The sequence below is a fragment of the Pelobates fuscus genome, chromosome 2 (genome assembly GCF_036172605.1).
Source record: "Pelobates fuscus isolate aPelFus1 chromosome 2, aPelFus1.pri, whole genome shotgun sequence".
NCBI lineage: Eukaryota > Metazoa > Chordata > Amphibia > Anura > Pelobatidae > Pelobates > Pelobates fuscus.
Window position 1 is genome coordinate 284,151,524 of NC_086318.1, and position 10,312 is coordinate 284,161,835.

General features: G+C 40.7%; 1 protein-coding gene across 6 annotated transcripts in view; it reads right to left on the bottom strand.

Annotated features, from left to right (window-relative positions):
• ARID1B (AT-rich interaction domain 1B) overlaps positions 1-5,486 on the bottom strand; it is a 458,656-nt gene extending 453,170 nt beyond the window's left edge. For all 6 annotated transcript variants that reach the window (XM_063443418.1, XM_063443420.1, XM_063443417.1 and 3 more), the window contains exon 1: positions 3,087-5,486. In XM_063443418.1, the coding sequence (XP_063299488.1) occupies positions 3,087-4,772 (1,686 nt within the window). In that variant the 5' untranslated portion in view covers positions 4,773-5,486. The remainder of the gene's footprint in view (positions 1-3,086) is intronic.
• Between the last annotated feature and the right edge of the window lie 4,826 nt (positions 5,487-10,312).

Genomic DNA, 10,312 nt, shown 5'->3' on the forward strand with positions numbered 1-10,312 from the left:
TGTTATTTTATCCAGATTTTGTTTTCCTGCACCACCATTTATGGATTACTATGTAGGCCCAAATTTCAGAGTCATTCTTTTGGTTCAACAATTATACCATACAAATCAGCTCGGACTCCTTCTTTAAATCTATTGGGTTGATGTCGTACAACAACCTTATATTTAATATATATATATATATATATATATATATATATATATATATATATTGAATATGTAAACAGCACCAGCCATCTTGCTTTCCAGCAAGTAATAATTTAGGTATTAAAATTAGGGGGGAAAAAAAAAAATAGCTATTTCCTTTTGGTTAAGTTGTGTAAATCATATACAAGTCCAAGCAACACCAATGTTTATATGCCTGTTAGAGAGAGAAAAAAATTATTAAAGTTACCCGCAAGCTATACCGAGCTCTGCGTGACAAGGAGGCCGAATTCTCTACACATTTTCCATTTGATGGCTTGTCAATAGCCATAATTAAACTACTTCTGTCTAAAAGAATGGTGTGAGGAATTGAGTATATACACACACACAAAACATAAAAAGATAATGCATAGCTCATAACGACATTGCCAGGTTTCTAAGATTTCACATAACATTCCAATTGTCGGTATCATTTAGGAATGAAGAGGTTAAATCATATACAGAGCAAAAATGGCTTCAGAAAGACAAGAGATGCACCATTCTTTACGAATATAAAACATTCTAAAAACCAAGGAGGAGAAACATATTCTTAAAATATACAATGTTCAGTATAGCTGATAACATGGGAAAAGTAAAATAATTACTTTAACCCCTCCCCTGTACATAAATGCACTCCAAGGTTAGTTTTTAGCAATGCATTCTTGAAATAGGAATTACACAGTTATTAGCCCTTTATGAAGACAGGCGGCATATTATGAGAGAGAGAGAGAGAGAGAGAGAGAGAGAGAGAGAGAGAGAGAGAGAGAGAGAGAGAGAGAGAGAGAGAGAGAGAGAGAGAGAGAGAGAGAGAGAGAGAGAGAGAGAGAGAGAGAGAGAGAGAGAGAGAGAGAGAGAGAGAGAGAGACTTTACTGACATGTTTGTACCTTCAATTCTATTTATATTATGCAACGAATTTATAGATTAAAAGATAGGTTTTGTTTCTGTTCTACATTATGAAGAATAAAGCAAAAAGAATCTTGATTGTTAGTACATTCGTTTTTTTTGCACTGTATTAATATTGTAAAGAATATACACAGAGTGAAAAGAACAATCCTTAAATACTAATAAATGTATTTTTCTAACCAAAGGGTATGTGTGTGAAGGGGGTGGGGAGAGATACATAAATCAGGTCAAGGTGAATAGAATGTATTTACTGAACAAAAATACTATGTTAAAATTGCTAAACTATTTTAAGCAAGAAAACAATTAGTGGCTTTGACTAAAATTTCTATATTGTACATTATATAAAATGTATAGATATTATAGTCTACCCGTCTGGTATATTTTGTCTGAGTATACAACATATACCAGTATAGGAAAAGAGTTGCTACATAGAACATCCCGATTTTAGGCCTATATAGAGAATTAGAAAATAAAACAATCCCATTACAATTAAACATCATAAAATATAAGTACAGGCCTATTTCTAGAAACAAAACCCCACCCTATCTTGCAAAAACATGGCAGCTTAATAAACAAGCAATAATAGTGAGCAGGACACAAGAATCAACATTTTTAATTTTAAGATGTTCAGTCGAAACGAACACATTTGCATCTTGCTCATGAACGGGTTATCCAGTCTCCCATGGGTACTATTGTATGTAGATGCAAGAAATCTATTATGGTTTTCTGATTACGGTATATCAATGATAAACTGATTTTAGGAATAAAAGGAAAAACGGCAGCGTTCTAAGCAGGCATTTGTTTAAGTGGATGTCTCCGATATTAGTGTTTGTTACAAAGAATATTTGTGACTGTTACTGCTCTGCAATTCTATTTACATCAGCAGTGCTAAATGCCCAATGGTGAGAGGGGAGCCAATCAGATGGCAGATTAGATGTCAACTCTGAGGCAGCTGTCTGGAGACTATTACAGCCAGTTTACCTCCACAATTCAAATTCCAAACCTTGCATTGGAGATCAAGTCACTCTTTAGACTCAAGTTGCTAGCGAGAAGTATGTTAGTGATCCTGAGCAGTTTACTTCCCAACAGAAAAAAAATCTCCAAAGCCATCAAACCAAATCAAAAGCCATTAAAACATTAATACGCCACACAAAAATAAGTCTACGAAAGTATATGATAAAAAAGCAAACATTTTTCACCTCACTCTGATAAGAAACACAACACGATTTCTGGAAATGTACTCTATTTGCCAAGTATAAAAAAGGGGGAAAAAAAAGGAGTGCCTCCATTTTTTTTCCTGGGTGCAGACTACAGCAAATGGAAATTTCCACCATAGAAGGATAGCCATGCTGACAAAATGATTACTTCATTGCAAGGTTTGAAGCCGTTTTTATATCAGTGAAAAGTACATAATATAATTATTATATTATGTATGTTTTATTGAAGTATAAAAAGGGATGAAGAATAGGAGATGAACATAGAACGTAAAAGCAAAAGCAAATCTTGTGACCGTCAGCAAATATGACCAAAGATTTAACATGTTTAGCCTATTTTCAGATGGATTCAATTGGTCATATTTATTTTCTCAATAATGGATAACTAACAAAGGGGAGGGGGGGATTTAAGACTGTATCTGGTAATAAAAAGGACTGGACAGTTTCCTTTTCTTAAACCCACAATACCTCCAACAACCCCTCCCCCCCAAAAATGAAAACAAAATAAAAACGTATACCAAAATCAGACAATTGTGTCTTTTCTTAAATGTATATCTACTTCTTAAAAATCTGAGCTTAGAACGACACGACTGCAAAACCTCCCCCAGTCAGGCTCTCAAATGGCTGCAATCCTTTATAAGGAAATGAAAAGTAGACGGGACAGGCAGCAACAAAACTAAAGACTTATGCTAAGCACACACACACACACACACACATATAAGCAAGATTCTGACTGAAGAACACCCATAGATGTGTTATTAAAGATAGAATGAGTGAGCTGTGTTTACCTGGGATCTACTGATGCTCTGTCCAGTGCTCCCAGGGCTCATAGCTGGGTGAGTCCTTTGTTGTGTTCCCCAGCCTGTGGTGGCAGCTCCATACTGAGAGCCCATCTCTTTGCCCATACCCATGCCTCCTGGCTGATGGTTGCCCTGGGTGCTTGCTGACTGCTGCTGGGGTGCAGTGGGGCTGTAATCGGGGTAGCTCCCTCCATAGCTCCTCATCATTGGGCTGGGGGAGGTCAGCAGCTGGTTGAGGGTAGGAGTTGCCCCTGATGGGTGCTGGTTCTGTCCCTGGTACCGCTGGAAGCCCCCTGTATTGGAAGTACTGGGCGGTTTTCCATGGTTGCCGGACCCTGCTGCCCCTATCATCATGCTGCTGCTGCTTGGGGCACTCGTGCTGCTCTGCCTGGGTGAGCTCAGTACCCCATATCCAGAGGACTGGCTGCCATAGCCCCCCGGCCCTCCTGCCGCAGCGGCGGCCCTGCTGTAGCCCTGGTAGTGGTCATACTGGCCCCCTCCATAGCCATCGTGTGAGTTCTGCATGGGGTCCATGCTGCTGGGGGCCGCAGAACCGGAGTGCATCATCCCCATTCCAGGGCTTTGTTGTCTGCCATGTTGATCAAAGCAAGGCCCTGCTCTGCCTGGTGCTGCACTGCCATAATAACTATTAAAGTCAGACACCGAGGAAGAGGAGGACGATGAAGAAGATGTTCCCCCGTTGCCCCCAATATTATTGTTATTGCTGCTGTTATTCCCAGGGTGCTGCTGCCCGGCTCCATGCATTGCATGCTCATATCGGCCACCCATGGGCTCCCCAGCCATCATCTTGCCCTGCACATCGTCCTCGTCCCCAGCCTTGCCAGCCCTCCTAGGCTGGGGGTCGCCCTGATTGCCCAAAGCCACGTCCTTCCCTGCTGCACCAGCCTTATTATTATTATTATTACAGCTCTCTTCCCCTAGCCCTCCATGTTGTTGCTGCTGCTGCTGCTGCTGGTGATTCTCCATGTCTGACGCCTCGCTGCTGCTGCCTCCTCCAGGGCTGTTTCTATTCGGGGCTGGCTGCTGTGCTGCCCCCGTTAGTTGCTGCTGAGGCTGCAGCTGGTGGAGTGGCTGGGGTGGATGGCTGGGGTGGTGGGGAGGGTGCTGTTGCAGATGCTGGGGTGCATGGTGGGGTGGGTGCTGCTGGGGGTGGTGGTGGGCATGGTGATGAAGTGGTTGAGCAATGGGTGCATGATAGTCCCCACCACCCTTAAGCTTGTGGTTAGGGATCCCACCACCACCCCCCAGCTCCATACCCTGATAATGTGGGGACACTGCAGAGTTCCTCCCTTCCTTCGGCCCTGGGTCGGAAGAACTGCTGCTGCTATTATTATTGTTGGTATTATTAGTTGTAGAAGAAGAAGATGAGGATGATAATGAGGTTGCATTGACCATGCTCACTTCATGGTGGTGATGGTGGTGGTGGTGAAGATGGTGGTGCAGAAGATTGTGGTGGTGGAGATGATCCACACTATTGTTGTTCATGCTGTTGTTAGGAACCCCATCTGCTAATCCAGGGATAGATCCAGAACCTGCTGCAGTACCTCCAGGGTTTACGTCCTGATTGAGTCCAGGGAGACCTTGGTTTTTTCCTTTATTGTTAGCCTTGGTGGTAGGAGCTGCAGCTGAAACCACTTGCGCGGCCATGATCATTGCAACATCTCAGTCAATCCCAGTGGCAACAAAAAAAAAACAAACAGAATTCTCAAAAAAAATATTTAATAAGCTTTTTCCTTGAAGAAAAATCACAGCACAAGATAAGAAGCAAATTCCAAGGGAAGAAAACAAAATATAGACAAGCAAGCAACAATGAGTCTTTCAACAAAAAAAGTAAATGCAAACCCTTGTTCACTCCAGGTGAATGTTGAAAGAAAAGAAATCAATAAAAACACACAAAAAGCTCCAGTGATTGTCGCGGTGTGTATATGTTCCTGTTGTGTGACGGCATGCTGAAGTTTGCTTGCTTTATTGCTGTTGATAAGGTTTAAATAGAAACTTTTCTCAGCTTCAGTGTCTTTTCCTCTCTAACCCGGATATAGGTACATACACGTCTGGCTGAATCTATGTGGCCCAGCATGGATTGAGAGAGGCTCTAGCAACCATTATCCACTTCTTTCTGATTACTCCAGATCACATGGAAAACATGGAATGGAATCTTTTCCTTTGGAATCTTTGGATTGGGAGGCAGAGGGGGTGTTCTAAATGAGTGGAAACTTGAATGCAGAGTAGGTTAGTTATTAGCATACAGTGCCCTGGTGTTTCTGCAAGAGAAAAAATCTCCCCCGTCCTCCTCAAGCAACAATCAGCCAGCAATCAGCTACTGCTGGGGACATGTGATTTGGAAGAAGCTTCAGTTCCCCTGCTTGTTCTCTGTCCTCCAACCCCTCCCTTTCTGCTGAAACAACAGAGGGGGGAGTGGTTGCAGACTGCAAGGAGAGGAGAAATGTTACAGAGGGGAAGCTCTGCCGGTCTCTCTTTCTGCTTCTCACTGGGTTTTATAATGCAGGGAATTTCAAAACATTGAAGGAGCAAATTACAAGCTACAGCACACATTAGAATGGGGCACAATATATAGTAAGAGATTGACATGTGGAAGGAATGGGAGTATCAGAGTAAAAGAAGCAGTTCTTGCAAGTCTGATGACCCAGATTATTTTAAAGTAAAAAAAAAAATAGCTGGGAGGGGGTTTGGAAGCAGTTGTGAGCTCTTTCAGCGATTTTCACTAAACATTGCATTTGAACTAGCTAAAGCCAAATGGAAAATGTAAGACTAAAGTAACAGACTATAGCTTAGTTAGAGATTCCCCCCCCCCCCCAAATCATATTTAGTCTCAGTTTTGTAATTTGTATTAATTTAAAATTCTGTGTTTAGGGAAAACCCCTGTAGACTGTAAGCTCATTTGAGCAGGGTCCTCATCAACCTATTGTTCCTGTGACATTTTGCAGTTGTCTCATTTATTGTTAAATCTTTCCTCTTTATAATATTGTAAAGCACTGCGGAATAAGTTTGCGCTATATAAATACCAATAATAACCTATTGTTCCTGTACGTTTTTGTAAATGTCTCATTTTTTGTTACATCACCCCCTCTTATAATATTTAAAAGCGCTATGGAATTTTTTGGCGCTATATAAATGCCAATAATAGTAATAAATAACCCTGTTTAGATTTGGGAAAATGAATTCTAGCAAACTGAAATTCAAATTGTAAAATATAAGCAACAATAGTGGTTTGGAAAATTTCATCAGATCATCTATGTCACATCCTACCTTTTTCCATTTGTATTATAATTCACTGCAGTTTGGAGATTTAGTAGGAAAAAAAACACTTTATTCCAATATGCAGTCAAATGAAATCTGAATTGCTAAATCTTGTCTTTAATCCAGTTTAATTTTACAAAATCAAATTATTTTTGCCTCAATTTTGTTAATTCAGATTTCATGTCACTGTTAGTGTGTAAACTTTTTTCAAGTTCTTCACCTAAAAGATTTACATTGTTTTTATATACCTTTTTTTATGTCGTAGCCAATGTTTTGTTTATTTATAGACTAAGTAAAAAGGAGGACGTCAAAATAAAATAAAAAAATAATTAAATACTATTTTAGTTCTTATTATTTTTTTTATTTTTGTTATAACAACTATATTACGCTACAACACATCTTGGTGCTTAATAAGTGAAGGCTTGAAGATTTTGTTCTCTAAAATAATGCCAAACTTAGGAAGGCGATAAAAAATGCATTGGGATTTTGCAATGCAGAGTAGGCCTGATAGAGAAAACATTTTTATTTTGCTGCATTAGAAAAATATATAATTGATTGTGCTTTGTAGAATGTGTTCAAATTAATTATGGAAAATATAGTTATTTTTTCTTTTCTTTTAATATGGTATGTAGTGTCATACCAAATGACATGTGAGAGTATATTTTTTTAGTGCTTCTACTTGAGCTCTTTTACACCAGGAAGACCGGCTGTAGCACTGTCTTTCATATGTTTTTTCACCGAGCAAAATAAACCAATCAAAATCTTTATATTAGTGATTACAACATGCAAGGGACATTGTACAAAATGCATTGCCATCTGAGTGCCAGCAAAGAGGGCAAATCTCTCATGGGGACAAACATAACCCTAAAGCAAGCAACATTGTACATTTATTTAAACATTGTTTTATATTGATAAAAGGCGATGCTTTGTGTACAATGGTAAAATACATATGGTGGTGCTGTCTTCATAAGAGAAAAGGATAGCATACTGCTTGCAATGAGTCTTTTGTTCCCAAGGAAGCATGTCATCATGAATTCACCACTATTACATAGTGACCAAACCTCCCCCTTTAAAGATTAATTATACCATGTCTATCTGAAAGACCTAATTAATTGCATTTAACTCATTCAGTGACAGATGGGCAAGAAACAAATTGCATTAAAATATGTGATAATTTTGAATAAAATCTGCCAAACAATATTCAAGAGCAGGCATATTGCAAAACCAAGTATAATATTGTTTCACAAGTGCTGTTTAAAATCAAAAGTGACTCTAGTTTAATCATTCCAAACAGTAAATGACATTACATCAGACCTGCTAAAAAATGTTTTATACACACTTTAGAAGAAAGTAACAGAGTAAGGTAGATCTTCAAATTCATTAATGGAGGCGGTCTATTGCAATTCTCTTTTTATACGTCTAATCTTTTATAACTTTTATTCTTTCACCCCTGCTTTCTCTTACATTTTGCATCCGCCATTGTGTCTCAATTTCTTCTCACCAGCGTACATATAAATAATGTGCTGCCATTTTTGGAATTGGTTCATGGTAACATCACAGGAACCTTTTTTTTATTACTATCACTCCTATTAAAAATTTTTGCTAGCGTAGCTTTTTGCACACACACCGCATTAACACCATAAAGATTTATACTAGGAAATAGTTTATTTACCAGGTTATTTGCTGTCTTACTATCTAGAATCCCCCCACATTCATGTCTGCAAAGCATTCCCTGTGGAATGATCTTCACTGATTATTGCAGGCAAAAAGCACAGTTTTTAGTTTAGACAACATAATAGAATATGCAGCTGAATTTTGAACCTGGTCAAATATATTTTAAAGAACAAATGTACATTAAAGTGATAAAGAAACTGATTTTAAAAATGTAAATGTTAGAAGAATACACTCCTTTCATAACTAAAGTCGTACATATTTTACCAGTGAAAATCATAAATTCGCTCTTTAAGGTGATTCTATCTGAAAATAAAGTGTAGGACCCTGTGGATTGGGGCCAATATGAAGCACACGCTTCTTTGCCCATTTCGGACAGAAACATATTGTAAGCATTTTATTTTACAGTTAGGGTAATTTTTGTATCTTCTCTAATTCTTAATTGTCCCGTCTTTCTTCCTTCTGCCACTCTCCTTGAAGAACAATACTCATTGACTCCTATTGGGTATTGCTATTAGTTTCTGCATCCCTTTAATTTAAAAAATATAAAGTTAGAACTTACTTGTTATTTAGCACCAGATGAAGCTCCCAGCGCAGATCTCTTCCCTCTATGTGACGTCAGCAGGGGGCGTTGCGAGGTACAATCACAGGCTTCTCCTAGAGAACGGAAAAGATGGATTTTGGAAGGGAGGGAATTCTAATTAAAAAAACGAAATACAAGTAACGGAGGGAGGCAGGACTACACAGTGGAAGGGAGGTGAAAGCAATCTTCCCCTAGCAGGCTTTGCACGCTGACAAAATTCATAAAATATTCATATAATTGACAGACATCCAGACTGCCTAAGTCATGTGTGCCAGGGGTGTAACTAGCACCAGGCACACAAGGGCAAATATCTCTGAATGTGCAGTACTTTAAGCATTAGCACTGCACATCCAGACTCCTACCACAATGACCACTTCAAATCACTGTGGTCATTATGGCTAGAATAGCCATTTAACCCCTTAAGGACACGTGACATGTCACGATTCCCTTTTATTCCAGAAGTTTGGTCCTTAAGGGGTTAAATTACATTAAAGATGTTGCTGTTTAAAAGTACATTTTAAGGAACACTATGGTGTTAAGAATGCATGCAAAAGTGTTATGCCTATGTCACAGTTACAGATTCGTTTTAGGTACCTCCCCCCCCACTTTTAAGTAAAAACCTTAAAAAAAAAAGGTTACACCACCTCCCCAACATCATGGAAATTATTTATCTACACTAGTCACTATTAAAATATATGGGCATTGGGGGCGGAGCCTGACCTTCAAACGAGCCAGACGTGTAGCGACGGAGCTCCAGGTTTTTTTAGCCCAAAAAGCATTAAAACCCGGACACGATTACTAATCGAACCCAACCAGGTGCATAAGGTCAGGGGGACACAAGGAAGCTGACTAATAGCTCACCCGTGTGTATACCCCTTGGAGAACCCGAGTTCCGTGTCGCGGCCTACCTGCACCATAGCTGGGGGGAAACGGCCGATCCCCCTGTGCCTCGAGAAAGGGCTTGGACCAGCGACACTCCAACCCCCCACCCCCACTAGACCGGCGGGGGTCATCCCGGTCCACCCAGAGACTGTACCGGAGACCAGCGCTCATCATACAGCTACGAGCCGTTGCCCAAATCCCGGCGCCTCAAAATGACGGATGGCGGCTGCTCGGGACCACGAGGCGAAGGCCCAGAGCCAGGGCGGTCAGATGATCACACCGCAGACACCTAGAGAGGCTTGACAAGACTTTTCAGCTCTTCCGGCGGAAGCTGCAGAAGCTTACTTTCATTCCCGTGGTCAGTCTACTGCCGAGCGACAGGAAGGTTCAGGCCCAATCAGAGAAGGGGCCTACCACCACCAAAAAGCGGGCGCAGAACGGAAGGCCAGCGCGCACCAAGAAGCACCCAGTATCAAGGCTATCGAAGGCTACAGGCACCAACTTGGGCTACCAATACACGACAACAGCCCCCAAGCACCCACAAAGGCGACTCCCAAGGCACAAGTGGGACGCCACAGCGCGGCAACCAAAATCTACACGACGGACCTACAGAACCCACTTACCTAGCTCACTGTGGCAGAACCAGAGCCTTCCTAGACGACAAGCCATCAACAGGTTGTCACAAACTCAACTCCACGCACAAGCCTGGGCTGACCACCCCATCGAGCCTCACAATGTCGAGACATCAACAGCCTGCACCAAGAACATACCGAACGTGGGATCGGCTGAAACAAAACTA